Below are 17264 nucleotides of genomic sequence, written 5' to 3'. Positions count from 1 at the left end.
CAACACATAAGACGCAGGTGACACAGTGCAAATTTTAGCTTACCTATAGACTTAATTAAATACCCAGGGACAGAACAAACAAAACAAACTCACGTATACAAGAAGGATGGAATGGAATGAATGTTGGAAGGAGGAATGGGAAGGTTCAGCTGGGGCAGATGGTTCGGGCTTGATCCCGCACGGGACGTCGGCTGGACCTCGACGGCCACCGATGCCACCGCTATTTGGTCCCCGCGGGGTAACGGGTTGAAGCTGCCTGGTGGAGTCAACGCTGCCTCTCTGGCTCAGCTCAGGGCGCGTCTGCCGTCTCTGGCGCAACTGCTGGTAATGGCCCTTGGCACCTTCTCTCTCTTGGCCCTGGTGTCTCCTCACCATTGACAACTCAACGCAACCAACGCAACCACTGACCCCTCGACGCCACCACTTCTCACCACCGACTTCTTACCACCGCAACCAACGCAACCACTGACCCTCCTCTGGCAACCGACTCAGACCAACTCAAAGTGCATCTCTGGTGGGAACACCTCCGCCGTGGGTTATATAGGCCCCGCCCCTCAACCTTTGCGAACCTCCCCCCGCCCTCTCAAGCCAAACCCCTTGTTCATGGTTGGTCGAGTGGGGCTGGATCACTCCTCCCCTCTCTGACGAGGTGGGGACCCGCCTTGCTTCCCCCAACCCTGCCTCGTGGTCAATGGCGGATGAAGGGAAAACCGCCCAACATGCAGTTGGCAATGCGAATTGCAATTGACGGAAAGGGGGGAATGGAAGTGTTGGGAGTGGGAATGAAGGGAATCTATCTCTTTCACTGGTGCAATGGAGTATTTCAATTAATGGGAGACACAGCCTTACTCTAAAAACACATAATAAGAGATAACTATCAAACAGAGGTATTCTATTATTTGGCTGACGTGTATGCTTGTGGACTAATTATGGGATGCCCTTTCACCTTTACACAGCTCCGGAGGCAGGGGGGCGCAGAATAAACAATAATAATAATAATACACAATCAAAAAATATACAGTCCTCATATCCGCAACAATATATATATATATATATATATATATATATATATATATATATATATATATATATATATATATATATATATATATATATATATATATATATATATATATATATATATATATATATATTGTTGCGGATATGGGATTTGGCCTCCATATCCGCTTGTAAATATTCCCCTATTTTCCCCAACACTCCCCAACTATCCCCAATCCCCCATTCCCTAGTCCCATTGCCTGTAAATAACACTCTGTAGAACCGACCTTCCCCTTTTTCCCCCATTAAATGTCGTGCCCAGGTCCACCGCATCTCACGTAGACAACTTTCGGACATCTTGCTAGTTATTCTTAGTCTATGTCAGTTAAGGACTCGTTTCCATTAATTCTGACTCTTCGTTGCACCAGAATGTGATTGTATGGCACCAGTAGTGAGTTTAGGACCTCCCCATACCTCCTCCCATCTTCCTCATGAAACTACAACAACAACAACAACTACAACAACCGCGGTGCGGGGAGTGGGCGTCCTCACTCCGGCTCGGTTAGCCGCCATGGCCCATGTGCTCCGACGGGGTTACCACGAAGGGGCTGACTGCCAGCTCCTCGTCAAGGGCGGAGCCCGGTAACCCCCAGCACCAATAAGGAGCGGCGGGCCGATTCCATCTGGGGCGGAGCTAGCGAGCCGAGGGCGTGTCACTCCCCGCTGGATATACGCAGCGACTTACCGGACGTGACGTCAGATGCGCCTCAGCCACGAAGGAAAACCAGACGCCACCTCCAGCGCGACGAGACCTCCCGCATCTCTGGACCGGACCGGGTCGATTCTGTCCCTGAGCCAAGAGTGCACCTTGAGCCTCGACTACCTGCCCTTCCTTGCCATCAATCCCCGTGTGAGTCAGTCTTGTCCCGTTTATCTGTCGTCTGTCGGGGTTACTATAAGACCGTGATTAAGTGCCTATCTTCCTATGCTGTCTCTCTTGTCCTTGTAATCTAACGTTCCGATATATTATAACCTCCTCCGGAGGTCTTGAGAACTGTACCCTTGGTGTCGTGTCATTTTAACCCAGCCGTTGTGTCCTTTCCTCAATTGATTTAGCGTAGCGCGACTCGGCCAACGTTCGAGTATAATCGGGTAAACTGTGCAGACGCGGTCATACCAAACCGCTCGGTAAACCAACATCCACAACCGCGTCTGTAACATTTGGTGTCGAGGAGTTGGATTCGGACCTGGGACTAAATTCAGTTAGGCCCAAATTTTGGAACACCAATTGTACCATTAGGGTAACATTTTGGTGTCGGGAAGTGGAATTCGATCCGGAGCGCGTTTCACGCGCTCGAAATTATAACGGCGAAATTTGATTTTGTTTTACGAAAATAAAAACCCGAATTTTGAAAGTCGCGCTATGGCAGACCAAGACGGCTGGGTTCCGGTAGTAGGGAATGAGGCAGGGTCGATCCAGGACCAAAATGAGGGACAAGAGGAGAGCGAAGCAGTGAGGGTAGCAGATTCGCAAAATAGCGTCGTCACGCACGAGGTGGCGGGCGCGCAAAATGGCGCCTCGCACATGGCCACGGCGACCACGCCCGCGACCGTGGTAGCGCCGCTGGTGGATTCAAACCTTTTCCTCCTGCAAATGAGGGCCCTTATGGAACGAATGGGAGACCAAATGGTGGGAATGAGGGCTGATAGTGAGCGGTTGGGAAACCAAATGGGGGTAATGAGGGACGAAGCGAGGGGTACCGGTGAGGGGTTAGACAAGAAATTTGGGAAGTTAGACAATAATTTTGAGGAGTTAGACAAGAAATTTGGGAAGTTAGACAATAATTTTGAGGAGTTAGACAAGAAATTTGGGAAGTTAGACAATAATTTTGAGGGGTTAGACAACGGGATAAAAGAGGTGAGAAATGGGTTAATGGGGGTAGAAAACAGAATGGCCGCTCAAGAGAATCAAATGGAAGGGATGCAAAAAGGGTTAGAGGGGTTAGAAAACAGGATGGAAGGCAAATTGAGGGACATGAGGGACCAAGCGGAAAGGGAAGTTAAACAAATGGGGCAGCAGATAGAGGGGGTCAGAATGGGGGTAGAAACCAAACTGGATGCTCACAGGGAGGAAATGGAGCAGATGAGGGTGGCATCTGGGCAGGAGATGCAAGTGATGGGAGAGGAGATCAGAAGAGGTGTGAGTGAGGAGGTCGGAGGAGTGCGCGAGGAGGTGAGGCACTGTAAGGAGCACATGGAGAAGAAGGTGAGAAAGGGGACTGTAAAGTTACAAGGGGGCATAGAGGACCTGACGCAGGAGGTGGAACAGCTGACGGAGGGACAAAAAGGACTAACGGAGCAGGTTCAAAGGAACACTGCGGTATTAGGAGGGTTAAAGGCGACACAGAAAGAACTAAAAGATGACTTGATAGCGACGAAGAGGGAATGTCAGATGGTACGTGAGGGACTGACAACGAGGTTGGACGAGGTGATAGAGGTAATGGAGACGAAGGAACGGCAGGTGAGGACGCACATGGAAACGGTCAAGGTAGCTTTGGAGGACGAGCTTGAGGAGACGTACCGGGAAATAAAAGAGGTGAAGCAGAAATTAGAAGAAGTGGAAGAAGGGGTGAGCGAAATTAAGAAGCGACGGAGAGGGGATAAGAAAGAGATAAAAGAGGAAATAAAAGAATTGGTCCGAAGTCTGTGTTCGGATCGTGATGATGTGCTCATTGACCGGATGAGGGATTCGCAGGTGATGGAGGAGAAGCGAAGAGGAAGAGGACCCGGTGTAAGTAGTGACCAATATGGTCGTGCGTATGATGCGCCAGGGGATTTAAGAAGCTTGGGGGTCGAGATAGACCCGGGTGTTCGTGAGAGGCCGTTGGTGAAGTGTGCGACCGGTCTGGTGTGCGAAAAAGGAGGTGTGCAAGAAAGTCCGACTCTGGGGTGTGTGAGGAAAAAGTGCGTGCCAAGGAGTGAGGGTGCTGGCGAGAGTGAGTCGGTCGTAGCGCGTGTGCGAGGGAGCACATGGAAGCGCGGTGTGGTAAGTGTTACAGAGGGTGTGACGGGAGAGTGTGCGCAAGAGTGTGCGCGAGAAAGGTGTGTGACGGACAGGTGCATGGGGAAAGAGTGCGCTGTCAAAGGCAAGGAAGAATGCACGCCTGTGGGGAGTGTTACAGAGGGTGTGACGGGAGAGTGTGCGCAAGAGTGTGCGCGAGAGAGGTGTGTAACGGACGGGTGCATGAGGAAAGAGTGCGCTGTCGGGAGTAAGGGTGAGTGCGTTGTCAAGAGTGGTGGTGAGAGGAGTGAGAGTGACAAGGAGCGTGAGTGGGAATGCACGCTGGAATTGGTAGTGAGGCACGTGGTTGGGTGTGCGAATGAGAGCACACCTGTGATTGTCACAGAGGAGGTGACCGAGGAGGGGGTGCGAAGAGGTGTGTTGGTGAGGTGTGCTACCAACGAATGTGTGCCAAAGTGTTCGGTGGTCAGGTGTGTGACCAAGGCTGTGAGTGGAATGAGTGTACCGAGGTGTGTAAGGAAAGGTACGAGGAGCATGGAAACGGCTGGATGTGTGAGCAAGGAACGGGCTGCGGGGTGTAAGCATGCAGGTGAAGCATCGACGTTAAACGGAGCAGCGGTTAGAGCGACTTTTAGCCGAATCGGGCCCTCGGTGCGTGCTGGGCCTCGCTTTGAACGGCCGCGTCCGTGCTCCACTAGGCGGAGCGGGCGGCTGGATAGGAAGGGTCGTCATGGCGACCACTTTTTGTTGAGGCATTCCGGCAGGTCGAGATCAGGCCATGGGATGGCTCCGTGCCGAGATGGTGCGTGGCGTGGGACCTCGGCCCGGGTAAACCTCCTTCCCTGCACCGAATGCCGGACGCATCCAGCCGCTGGCACAGAACAACCCGCATTCATGGCTTGGCTGTACGAAGCCGAGCTTTGGACAGAAATTGGCGCACCGAGAGGCATTAGTGAGTAGGCTGTGTGATGAGGTTAGTGTTTTGGCCCCAAAATTAGAAAAAAACAAAATTTGATGATTGGCAGGGGATTGGCAGTAATGATTGGCAGATGATGGGTAGTGATTGGCAAATTTTTTGATTGGTTGAATTTGATGTGCAAAATTGGTAGTGGGAGATGCCCGATGTGGTGGGATGGCAACTCTGTCATCCCTCACAAACGTGGGGCAAAGGAGCTATAGATTATGGGGTGTATGGCAGTGAAAACTAGCCCGGGTGGGTTAGGTTATATCGTGTGTAGGGACCTAGAAGATGACATTAGGTAACGTTAAGGTTAGTTAGTGACTGATACCTGTAGTGGGGACGCAGGTAGATTAGTGTGGATGATAATGACGTGGGAGCGCAATAGTTTAAAGGGACGACTGGGAAGCACAAGTTTCAGAGGGGAGTAGTTAGATGAGATGATGCTGTGTGAGAATTGAACAGGTGTGATTGCACAGGTGTGCAACTGGACAGGTGTGTGGAGCAGTGTGTGAGTAGTGAGTGTGTGGATCAGCGCGAATGCGCTTGGGGAGAGAAGGGTGCAGGCGGCACCAAGAATGAGAGCACAGGTGTGCAAGTACAGGTGTGTGGAGAGAGTTGGAGTAAGTGGTACGGAGTGGTGTGCATGGTGCGAAGGTGTGAATGGGGGAAGAGTGGACCCCCATCACGGATACCCGGGGCGGGTAGTGTAAGTGTTAGGTAGAGGGTATAGGTAAATTGTGGTTGGATATTGGCATTTGTGGTGCGGTTGCAGAATGGTATTGCGGATGGGTGCATTAGTGTTGTGGAAATGGCTGGGCGTGTAGCCTGTTAGCGTGTGTAGTTGGTTGGGCACTCCACCACTGTGAGGATGTCGGCCAGGTGAGGCCGCAGGTGGGCTCTGGGAGCCGTTAGTGTCAGTGGGTGCCTGAGGATCCCGGGTGTGGATCGGGCAGCCCAGTGCCAGAGAGGGCACCGAGTGGGGAGAGCGCCAGAGGGCCTTCCCCAGGTAGTTAGGTTAGGGTAAGGAGCAGGTAAGCTCGGAGGCAACTGCAGTGGTGGAGGTGTGCAGGTGGGTAGACCCGCTGGGAGAGGTACACGCCACAGCCCAGAAATTGTGCGAGGGCACCGGGAGATGAATCGGGGGAGTGAGACCCCAAATTGAAAAGCACCACAGTTTGGTCAATGGGAATTGGTTTTTAGAACCCATAGTGTAAGAGGGCCAATGGTTTGGCAGAGAAAGACCCCGGGTAATGTAAAGTTGTTAAAGTCATTTAGGAAATAGTTAGGATTGATGAACCTGTCGCACCATACGCAGCCACTTACCTGTGGTGATGATGATGACTCCACACCTGTGTTTTCTTTGTTTTGTGTTGCAGGAAGTAAGGACTGCTGTTGGATTTGTGAGACGCATCACGACGTGGATGAGACATTGGGGTGATTCCATCTCTCCCTCCTTAGGAGGGACTGATGATGAATTGGTAATGGCAAATTATGATGTTGAGTTGGAGATGGCAAATTTTGATGAGAGTTGAAAATGGCAAATTTGATTGGTTAGGAGGGAGAGAAGACGAATTTGGTTTATGGGAGGAACGGGGAAGACAGTAGGGACGTTTGTTGATTAGTAAAGTAGATGTTTATGGGTAGTGTTGTGTTTTGTGGATACAGTAAGGGGTAAGGGAGGGGCAATAATAATAATAATAATAATGCATTTATTTTATATAGCGCTTTTCAGGAAGCCCAAAGACGCTTTGACAGAGTGCAAAACATAACGCATAGCAAAACATAAAGACAATTGCAAAAAAAGAAGAATCAATAGGGAAATATTCAAAGCACAAAGGAGGGAGAAGGAGAGGAGATAGTCAGGGGTTAGATGCTGTGGGTTAAATGTTGAATGCAGTGTTGAACAGGTGGGTCTTGAGTGATGTTTTGAATGTGGTGAGTGAGGAGGAGTCTCTGATGGTGTGAGGTAGCGAGTTCCAGAGGGTGGGAGCAGCGATGGAGAAGGCCCTGTCCCCCCAGGATCTAAATTTGGTCCGGATGGGGGGGGTCAGGAGGTTGGTACCAGCAGAGCGGAGGTTGCGGGTGGGAGTGTGTCTGGAGAGGAGGTCAGCCAGGTAGGATGGGGCCAGGTTATGGAGGGCTTTGTAGGTCAAGAGGAGGATTTTGTACTGGATTCTCTGGGAGATGGGGAGCCAGTGAAGCTTGTAAAGGACGGGGGTGATGTGGTCACGGGTCCGGGAATGGGTGAGTAGACGGGCAGCGGAGTTCTGAATGTATTGGAGTTTATTGGTGATTGTTGAGGGTGAACCATAAAGGAGGCTATTGCAGTAGTCCAGACGGGAAGTGATGAAGGCGTGGATGAGGGTTTCTGCAGCCACAGAGGAGAGGGATGGACGGAGACGGGCGATGTTTTTCAGGTGGAAGAAGGCTGTCTTTGTGATCTGTTTAGTGTATTTGTCGAAGGAGAGGGTTTGGTCAAAGATGATGCCAAGATGTAGGTTATGGTGGGGGGGAGCGTACGGTAGGAACGTACCTGTCTCACCTGGTTCCCATGTGCCCCTAGTGTGCATTACCTTGTGTTGCGTGCACTTTTGCGCCCTTACCACCTTACTCACTTGTCTGCTTCTTTTGTCTCCCACCTCCGAGGATCTGGCTTTGGGGCAGAGAGAGAGGAGAGAGAGGTGCTGGCTCCGCAGTTGTGGGCCTGCACTTTCGCTGCTTGCTGCCTGGATCGATACACCATATGGACCGCAATTTTGGTGGCCACCCACAATGGACCGCAGTTCTTTTGCGGCCAAGCACCACCCGTGGATGGACCTATGGGTCAACGTGGCACCTATGCCATACAGGTGAACCACTTTTAGTTGGCCCCCTGACGGCCACAATACAGAAATGGACGCGGTTGGCGCCTTTCTTTATTTCTAAAGAAGCCAGAAGGCCAAGTGCACCACATGAAGGCAAGACCAGCGGCAGAACATCGGCCGGCTGCGACACCACACCATGATTATTAAACATTTTATTGGTGCACCGGATGGTGCTGACTGTGTGATGGGGTGGTGCTTTTGGTGCTTGGAAGGGGTGCTCTGCACGTTATTAAAGGCCGTAAGGCCACAGAGCACTCGTGGGTTGGTGTATCGATGCTGGCATGCGTGCTCTCTCTATGCATAACATCTGCATGTGTTCCTCCAAAAACAGGTCCTGGATCGTAGTGTAAATATCAGCGTAGTATTGTAAATAATGCTCCCTACCGGCTGTATGTTTAGTTTGCGAATTCTTTCCGCGATTCGGTTATCCTGTGGGTGTGTTTCTGTGAGGAGAAGGGTGCAACGTCGCAGGGGGACATATTTACTCATTTGTGAATATCTGTAAAACTGTCGCACTCAGGGTAGAGTTAATAGTAGAGGGAACTACATCTGAGTGCCACACTAAAGTAGGTAAAAATTTATCGGGTCGGGACGCCCCGAGGGTAGAGAAGGGTGCAATGTTGCGGATATGGGATTTGGCCTCCATATCCGCTTGTAAATATTCCCCTATTTTCCCCAACACTCCCCAACTATCCCCAATCCCCCATTCCCTAGTCCCATTGCCTGTAAATAACACTCTGTAGAACCGACCTTCCCCTTTTTCCCCCATTAAATGTCGTGCCCAGGTCCACCGCATCTCACGTAGACAACTTTCGGACATCTTGCTAGTTATTCTTAGTCTATGTCAGTTAAGGACTCGTTTCCATTAATTCTGACTCTTCGTTGCACCAGAATGTGATTGTATGGCACCAGTAGTGAGTTTAGGACCTCCCCATACCTCCTCCCATCTTCCTCATGAAACTACAACAACAACAACTACAACAACCGCGGTGCGGGGAGTGGGCGTCCTCACTCCGGCTCGGTTAGCCGTCATGGCCCATGTGCTCCGACGGGGTTACCACGAAGGGGCTGACTGCCAGCTCCTCGTCAAGGGCGGAGCCCGGTAACCCCCAGCACCAATAAGGAGCGGCGGGCCGATTCCATCTGGGGCGGAGCTAACGAGCCGAGGGCGTGTCACTCCCCGCTGGATATACGCAGCGACTTACCGGACGTGACGTCAGATGCGCCTCAGCCACGAAGGAAAACCAGACGCCACCTCCAGCGCGACGAGACCTCCCGCATCTCTGGACCGGACCGGGTCGATTCTGTCCCTGAGCCAAGAGTGCACCTTGAGCCTCGACTACCTGCCCTTCCTTGCCATCAATCCCCGTGTGAGTCAGTCTTGTCCCGTTTATCTGTCGTCTGTCGGGGTTACTATAAGACCGTGATTAAGTGCCTATCTTCCTATGCTGTCTCTCTTATCCTTGTAATCTAACGTTCCGATATATTATAACCTCCTCCGGAGGTCTTGAGAACTGTACCATTGGTGTCGTGTCATTTTAACCCAGCCGTTGTGTCCTTTCCTCAATTGATTTAGCGTAGCGCGACTCGGCCAACGTTCGAGTATAATCGGGTAAACTGTGCAGACGCGGTCATACCAAACCGCTCGGTAAACCAACATCCACAACCGCGTCTGTAACAATATATATATATATATATATATATATATATATATATATATATACACATCCACAGTTTACATATATATGACCCCCATAGCCATGGAGTAACATTAAAGATAATCTCTGAAGGCAAGAAAAATGCTCCAATAGCTCAGTGTCTCAGACAACCTCTGACAATCTAGCCTCTCACAAGCCTTCTCGTGGTGGGGTTGTTCTTACTGTTGGGTGTAGAGGTAGCGAATCACTATGTCTTAAAAGTTGTTGCTTTGGGCATATGTGGCTCGTTAGCCTTGGTAGGCAGCTCATCTAGAAGAAGTAAACCGATTCCAAATCTGTTGCTGCCTTGTGGTTCAGGTTTTGAAACCAAGGCTCAGAGTTGAACAGGGTAAAAGCATTCTTCTACAATGATGTGGCCTTTACTTATGTTAACCCATGGGCCACCCTTGGGCAAGGTGTACTAACCCATTTTAGCCTCCCATTCAGGGTTACGTGAAGCCATGGGAGCAGGTGGTAGATGGCCATGCAGGCAGCTGGTACACATTGCCAGAAATGGCTGAAAGGCCTGGCAGTGATTCGCAAAATCAAGATGGCAGAGTCATCACTGGGATATAACCCAGTCAATGATAGGTTAATCTCAAGTGATGTTGAAAATACATCCAGTGAACACCACGAGCATTCAGATATATTCTCCAACTTCTGTAGCAGATTAAGAAAATATGGAGGAATGTTGTCGAAGGTTGTAGGAACTTGTAGAACAGGTGCCTAAAGATGATGTTTTGATTAATATGGGAGACTGGAATGCAAAAGTTGGAGAAGCGGAGCACCAGAGATTGCCAGCAAGTACAGACTTGGTATCTGAAATGAGCCAGGGGAGCGAATACTTTGGTTCTGTGTGGAGAATGATGTCGTAATCGCAACTTTATGGTTCAAACAACCCAAGCGCAGAGACTGTACACATGGACTTCTCCTGATGGGGGACATAGAAATCAGATTGATTACATTGTAATCAATACAAGATAGAGAAGTGCTTTGCAATCTGCCAACAATCTGAGCTCCTTGTGAAAAAACTACGAGTCAAACTGAGAAAGGTTAAAAAGAATTATTATGAAAAACTTCGACCACATTTTTTTTTTGTACAGTATACTAAGTTTTCTGAACAGTATAAACGTTGAAGCTGAAGGGAAAGGTGTATGCTGCATGTGTGAGAAGTGTTATGATTTATGGGAGCGAGACATGGGTCATGAATGTAGAGCAGCAACGAAGGCTGGAAAGGGTGGAAATGCGAATGGTTTGGTGGATGTGTGGAGTATCGTTGAGAGAAAGGAAGACAAATGATGAATTGTGAAAGATGATGGGAATAGAGCCTGTGATTGATGCCGTGAAGAGGAACAGGTTGAGATGGTTTGGTCATGTGTTGAGGAAGGATGAAAGTGACTGGTTGAGAAGAGTGATGGAAATGAATGTAGAAGGAAGTAGAGGATGGGGAAGACCGAGAAAGACTTGGCTAAAGATGGTGGAAGAAGAAATTGGGGCAAGGGGGTTAACAAGGGGAGATGCAGAAAATAGGGCAAAATGGAGAAGATTGTCATGGGCAATGCTGGGTAGCGGTAGCGACTGCTGTGAAACAATATGCAGTAAAGACCAAAAAAACGTTTTACAGAGCTGGCTTAGCTAGGCGGAGTCAACCCAAAGCCTGGTGTTGGCTTAGCGGTTCGGGCGCAGGCTTGGGATCCTAGGATCCTGAGTTTGAATCCCGGTCGATCGCTGAACACCAGGGGGGGGGGGGGGGGGTTGACAGCCTGTCATCCTTCCTAGGTTGGCAAATTGAGTACCAGCTTGCTGGGATGAATGATCCCGGTGTGTACCCCGTTTTAGAATAGGTACACTGTATCTCTGCGCACCGGAGGAGACGACTGAGGGTTGGCGTCAGGAATGGCATCCGGCCATAAAAATATTGCCTCAAACAGGGCACCATGATTGTCATGGGGCCCGCAAGGCTAATCCCCGCACTCGCGGGGAAAAATGGCCTTAAAACGATCATTCATTCATTCATTCATTTCAGAGCTGGACTTGCTTGATAAAATGCCAGAGAAATTGTATCAGGAGGATGAAAACATTGTAAACTAGAATGGCACTCGATAGAGCACATACCTCTGCCATGCTGAACAGTTTACATTTTGTATCCCACTGATGGGCCGGATCTGTATCCAGACGTCCAAAAATCTCATCGGCTTGTTCTTGGCACCTACCCAACTCGTCCACCAAGTGTCGTCAAATCCATCCAAAACATTTTGAAATATCATGCTATATATCGTTTTTGGCCCTCTCTCGATGGTGAGGAATCACTTTGAAAATTAAAATAAAATCTTGGATCCAGATCCAAATCTGGATCTTCACCAAAATCGAATGGATACTTTCTTTTCATACATACAACCTGTCCACCAGGTTTCGTCCAAACAATCCATTTCAATTAATTCGCTTTTACGGATCTTCACCAAAATCTAATCAATTTGTCCTTGGCAGACACCCAACCTGCCCACTACATTTCGTCCGAATCCATCCATAATTTTGAGACACCCCGCTCACAGACAAACAACCAAAAAACAAATAGACAAACAGATAGGGGTCAAAGTAGATGGACGGAGGTAGATATTAAAACATTCTCGGATCCAGATCTTCACCAAAATCTAATCAATTCGTCCTTGGCAGACACCCAACCTGTCCACCGAGTTTCATCTGAGTCCGACAGTCCGTCCATGGGTTTTTAAAAATTATCGTGCTTACAGACAGACAGACAAACAGACAGGGGTGAAAAACAAGTTGTTGCTGGCAGGTCGTTCGGCAAGGGCTGTGAAGGGACTCAATCTAATCTAATCACTGCTGCCTCGTCAAGTTGGGGGATTAGATTTGGTCTATTAATGAGTCGAATGTGGTGATGAATAAACAATGAGCGCTATGTTGTCCTGAGGAGCCCACAACCAGGGCAAATCTAGGCTTTTGGCTTTTTGTGACCATGCTCTTTAAATCGCAGTCTGCAAAGCCTTGTGTGCCACACGGATGCCTCCTAGTTTGGAGGTGATGTGTTGGTGTAATTTGTGCGCATGACATCAGCGTCATGTCATCGGGTCAGTGTGCTTCATTGGTTGGTATACATGTACAATTGTACATATACATATACATATACATATACATATTGCATTCAGTTTAATGGAAGCTCAGCCCAAGCAGACAATTTTAAACATTATCTTGTGCTGATGGGCTCGATTAAGAGCGAAACCTGTCCGCACCTATGATAATTTCCTTGCTTGTGGCTTTTTGAACCATTTCCGGTAAGGCTTGACACACACTGTGAGATGCCCCACGAGGGGTTGCAGTGTAGCACAATGTGACAGTGTTGCTGTAAGTTGGAGAGCTGATTATAGTCATATAATTATTATTTTTTAATGCATTCATAAAGATCAAGTCGTTTTCGCAAAATGGCCGCAACATTTTTCACTCTCGACGAGTTCTCTGGTTTCAGCAATACGGCACCAAATGATGTAGGGTACAGTGGTGGCTGAGTGGTAAAGGTGCTGGATCTGGAATCTAAGTGGTTGTCGGTTCAAAATCAGCAGAGGGCAGGAGTTTTAATGATTTGGATTTAATATAATCAGAAAGTCAAGCTAGTCTCAGACAAACAGCTTGCTCATTTACAACCTTCGGGGTGGTGTAATCTGCGTACCCCACTTGGACTCGTCTACATGTGACGTAAGTCCACTCATTGTGGTGGACGTTTGTGTCCCTTCCCTTGTTACAAAGATCTCATTCTGAATGGCGATGGGTCTGCCCCATCTCTTTTACTACCTGCCTAAATAAATAAATAAATAAAAGTTCACCTGTGGTTGTTAGAATTGAAATGCATTCCAGCTTGAATGCTTTGTATGTATTAATAGTCACATTATGGACTTTGCATTACAGCCGATTCATATTTACAGCTTTAGGCTTTTGCTGTACGCCTCGGAGATGATTTAAATATTGTGAACTGACCTTTTGTGGCAGGAAAGGAAATTGTAGAAGGTCGCTTCCGGAAGCTGCGGTACTTGTCCAGAATATCATCAACTGCGGATGGCACAGACTCACCTGCAGGAGATCAGATACAAGTGCACAGATATATAGCGTTCCAAATTCACTCAACACCTGGACTCCACACCCCACAGTTGAGCAGGTGCGTGGAGTCTTGGGATCTTTCCAACTGACATCAAAAATGCCACAAAGTGTCACTTCAAATTGACAGGAAGAGTTCATGGATATCTCCCAGGTGACTTGAAGAGCACTGAGAAGGCCAACATGTCGAATATTTCCATACTTCATCAACAAGGCCACAAATCAAATCTCAAATTTTGTTGCTAGAGAAAAGTTATCTGGCTATAATGTATTTAAAACTACAAAGTGCTTCTACTTGCGGTGTACCAAGCCCATTTGCTGTTCATACGTTAGCATTTGCATCATGACGTTGGAAACCCAGGTTCAAATCCCAAATATTGTGTTGATTTGTCTGTCGTCTACCAACGTTCTTCCAATGCAAAAGTGCACTGATGTTGACTCAAGCCCTCATCCTACATGGTATACAAGCAGAAACTCCTAATGAGAAATAGTTTTGAAGACCCCCCTAACCCCATCATCACAAATTACTTACTTCCGAGTTATTAGCAGTGATTCCAGCTTCACGCCTACTCTCTTTCACAATGAAGTGTAAAGTCTTCAATGCTGTTTAGCAATTATTCTCTCAGCTTGTCCAATGTATTTTCCATTAACTTTGGTCCCTTGGCTTGCCAATGACAATCAAGACTTCCTCATCTTATTCGCAATGTAATGGACACATCAGGCCTTTCGTATCAAGGTCCACCAAAATTTCATGTCTCATCCAAAGCCTCTAAACAAATAAGTACCCACCCACATATTATCCCCGGATAATGTTTTTGACCTTAAAAATTGTTACAGATATGGATTATGGGTAATTGGGCTTAGTTTATAATTAATCGTTATTTCAATAGCACATGTTCCGTATAAGTGTACATAAGTGTACAAACAAGATCCCTTCGTCTTCCCTCCCAAATATTCATTTGTAATCCCCGTTTCCCCCGTCCCCATATTCTTGGCTTTTCCATGATGTGTCTGTTCTCCTATGGTGTTTTCTGTCTTAATAAGCAGCCAATCGGTGTGAAGCACAGCGCAGTCACGGGGGTGAATGGAAGGCGACCAGACATACCACAATGACAGCATGTCTGGTGCGCATCCAAACCTCGCACTCAACGAGCATGCTTTACCAGCCTGGGAGTGTGTATCTAAAAGGAGCAACGTCACATGAGGTTCGTGCACTCTGTCTCCGGGGTGCTCTTTCTCCCTCCCACTGGTCTCCGTCAGCAGACTCTGTCTCTCTGGACAGCACGAGGCTTTGAGGTGCTCAGTAGACTGTGGTCACCTGGTTTAGTCCTGCCTGATCGCCTATACATCTGCCTGCTCTGTGGTTCCTGCCCGTGCTGGGTTCGTGCTGTGCTTGTATCATGGCACGCAGCGGGAATGAAGGGCACAGGCATGGAACCGGGACTCACCCCGTGTGTGCTAGCATTGCACATGGTACAGGTAAGTTTCATCCTATCTCTGCGTCGTCTTCTTTTCTGTCCCATCGTCCTCCCGGAGTGAGCGAGATAAGGCCATAGTAATTAAGCCATCGAGATTCCAAGGGTGCATTTGGGGTAATTATTTTAGTGTAGATTTACCCACCGTTTAAGTCACCGTATGAGTGGTCGTGTTCTCTTCCCTTCTCCCCCATATCATTTGTTTGGTAATAAACCATGTATTAATGAGAACCTATTTCGTGGCCATTGCGGAGACGCGGAACTCCCAGCGCACAGTAGTAAATTTGAATAAATCCGTTAGATGGGTGAATTGGGAATCGGCACAATAAGGTGCCGTTAGATAAAACCAAACTGTCCTCGGGCATCACTCAGCCAAAACTGGGAGGGCAGATTTGGAACTGTGTGTGGTTCTTAAACTGCCGACCTGCATGCAACCTGATTGTGGCCGACCTGGTTGTGGCGACCTCTCGCCCCCTTTTTAGAGACCCCGTGGACGTTACAATACGTTTGTGTTAGCTCCATTTATTGAGGAGCTCTTTTATTCAAATCTGCCACAATTTTTGATCATTCAATTTGATTTAAAGGTTCATTCCAACACAAATCATTAAGAGTTGACAAGACTTTTCCAAGAAACTGATCTCACAAAACCTTCACCGACACATTTTAAGCGACTGTAATTCTGAATTAATAAAATACCGGAACTATCTCCAAAAATGTGGTTTGAACGCAAAGTTGACTACATTGTCGACAATTATTCTACCCATGATGCTCACACACTAAGTCATCAAGGATAAATTACAAAATGATTCATCTCGTTCAGAGATTGTTTTTGCAGAAGAATAAATATATTGGTAATTAAGGAAAATTAAATGATAACAATGTGAGATTTTAGTTACATTTTTATGTATGTATGGTCATATGTATGTATGGCCATACATACATAAGAGGTCATATGTATGTTCCATATGTATGTATGGAACACTGGGTAGACATTGCAGTCTACCCAGTGCTCAACTCGATCCTTGAGACGATGCTTGAAGATAATGTTATCACTTAGCGCCACCTTATGGACAATATCCCAAACTGTACATACTTCATCACGTTTTATCAAAGGGCATGAATTTTCATTCGTGGATCAGAATTTAGAAATGCGAATCTAAAATAGAATTTCAAAACAGGTCAGGATCCTAAAGTTAGGGGCTTTAACATTGGTCAATTCACGTCACCGAAGGTTATCAGCTGGTCCATAGATCACCAGGTACGCATACATTCACATTATAGGGAAGTCAAAGACAAATTTCCAGGTGAATGCTTTGCTGGAGGATAAATAGTGGGAAGTGTTTGAAGTTCCAGAAAAAAAGTGGGAAAAAAAATTAAGTAAAGTCAAAGTTGGAAATATTTTTCCCTGCGTACGTTACAAAGCGTTTGATCACCCAGATAATACTGTGTGGTATCAATGTTTTATCGAGAAAAACCTGGTGTGACGTCAGTCTTTGCCTCCGTTCTCTCGTCGCCATTTTTCACTTTATCCTTGAGGATCGATCCTGGGAAATTAAAAGATGCCGAGATCAGGACCGGGTGAAACGTTCAGGAAATGAGAAACGATATTTTAAAAGTTCATTTCCTACCCCTCCGTATGGCCATGGAAAATCTTTTCTTCCACCAAGCTTTGTTCTTATCTTCGTCACCATTCTTCTGCTCCTCTGGACACTGTTTTAGAGTTGGATGACAAGGAGTAAGAAACTGTTACATTCCAGACCAAATAGGAGGATAATGGCATTCTTCTTATTGAGGGATTTATTGTATACAGAGATGAGGCTCGTGGAGGAGCTAGAACATAGGAGAAGAAACCAGAGAAAGAGAGGGAGGAAGCACATCACAGGGATGAGGGACAAAATAGAGGGATACTTGGACAAATAAGTGACGTGGGGAGGAATGAGAGGTACGGGAGGATGCACGGGGTGGACAAAATGGATACAGAAGCAAACTCTCAGGAAGGAAAAACTGGAAACTTGGAAAGATGTGGGCTTGGGGAGGGTTAACGGGGGTAGAAAATATCCTGGTTTTGGATGGGGGATGATCTGAGATGGCGGTGAGACAGCTGTCTTGAAGACCTAGATGGAGGAATGAGATTGAGGC

General features: G+C 47.6%; 1 protein-coding gene across 3 annotated transcripts in view; it reads right to left on the bottom strand.

Moving 5' to 3' along the window:
* The window catches only part of LOC137438736 (GTPase-activating protein and VPS9 domain-containing protein 1), a 154243-nt gene that overhangs the window by 23823 nt on the left and 113156 nt on the right, over positions 1-17264 (bottom strand). For all 3 annotated transcript variants that reach the window (XM_068134045.2, XM_068134043.2, XM_078767194.1), the window contains 3 exons: positions 16754-16835; positions 16601-16669; positions 13534-13626 (listed from right to left, as the gene is read on the bottom strand). In XM_068134045.2, the coding sequence (XP_067990146.2) occupies positions 13534-13626; positions 16601-16669; positions 16754-16835 (244 nt within the window). The remainder of the gene's footprint in view (positions 1-13533; positions 13627-16600; positions 16670-16753; positions 16836-17264) is intronic.

Source organism: Myxine glutinosa, chromosome 13 (genome assembly GCF_964187855.1).
Source record: "Myxine glutinosa chromosome 13, kmMyxGlut1.1, whole genome shotgun sequence".
Lineage (NCBI taxonomy): Eukaryota > Metazoa > Chordata > Myxini > Myxiniformes > Myxinidae > Myxine > Myxine glutinosa.
The sequence above is the reverse complement of the archived record's forward strand: the minus strand, read 5'-3'. Positions and strand labels throughout refer to the sequence as shown.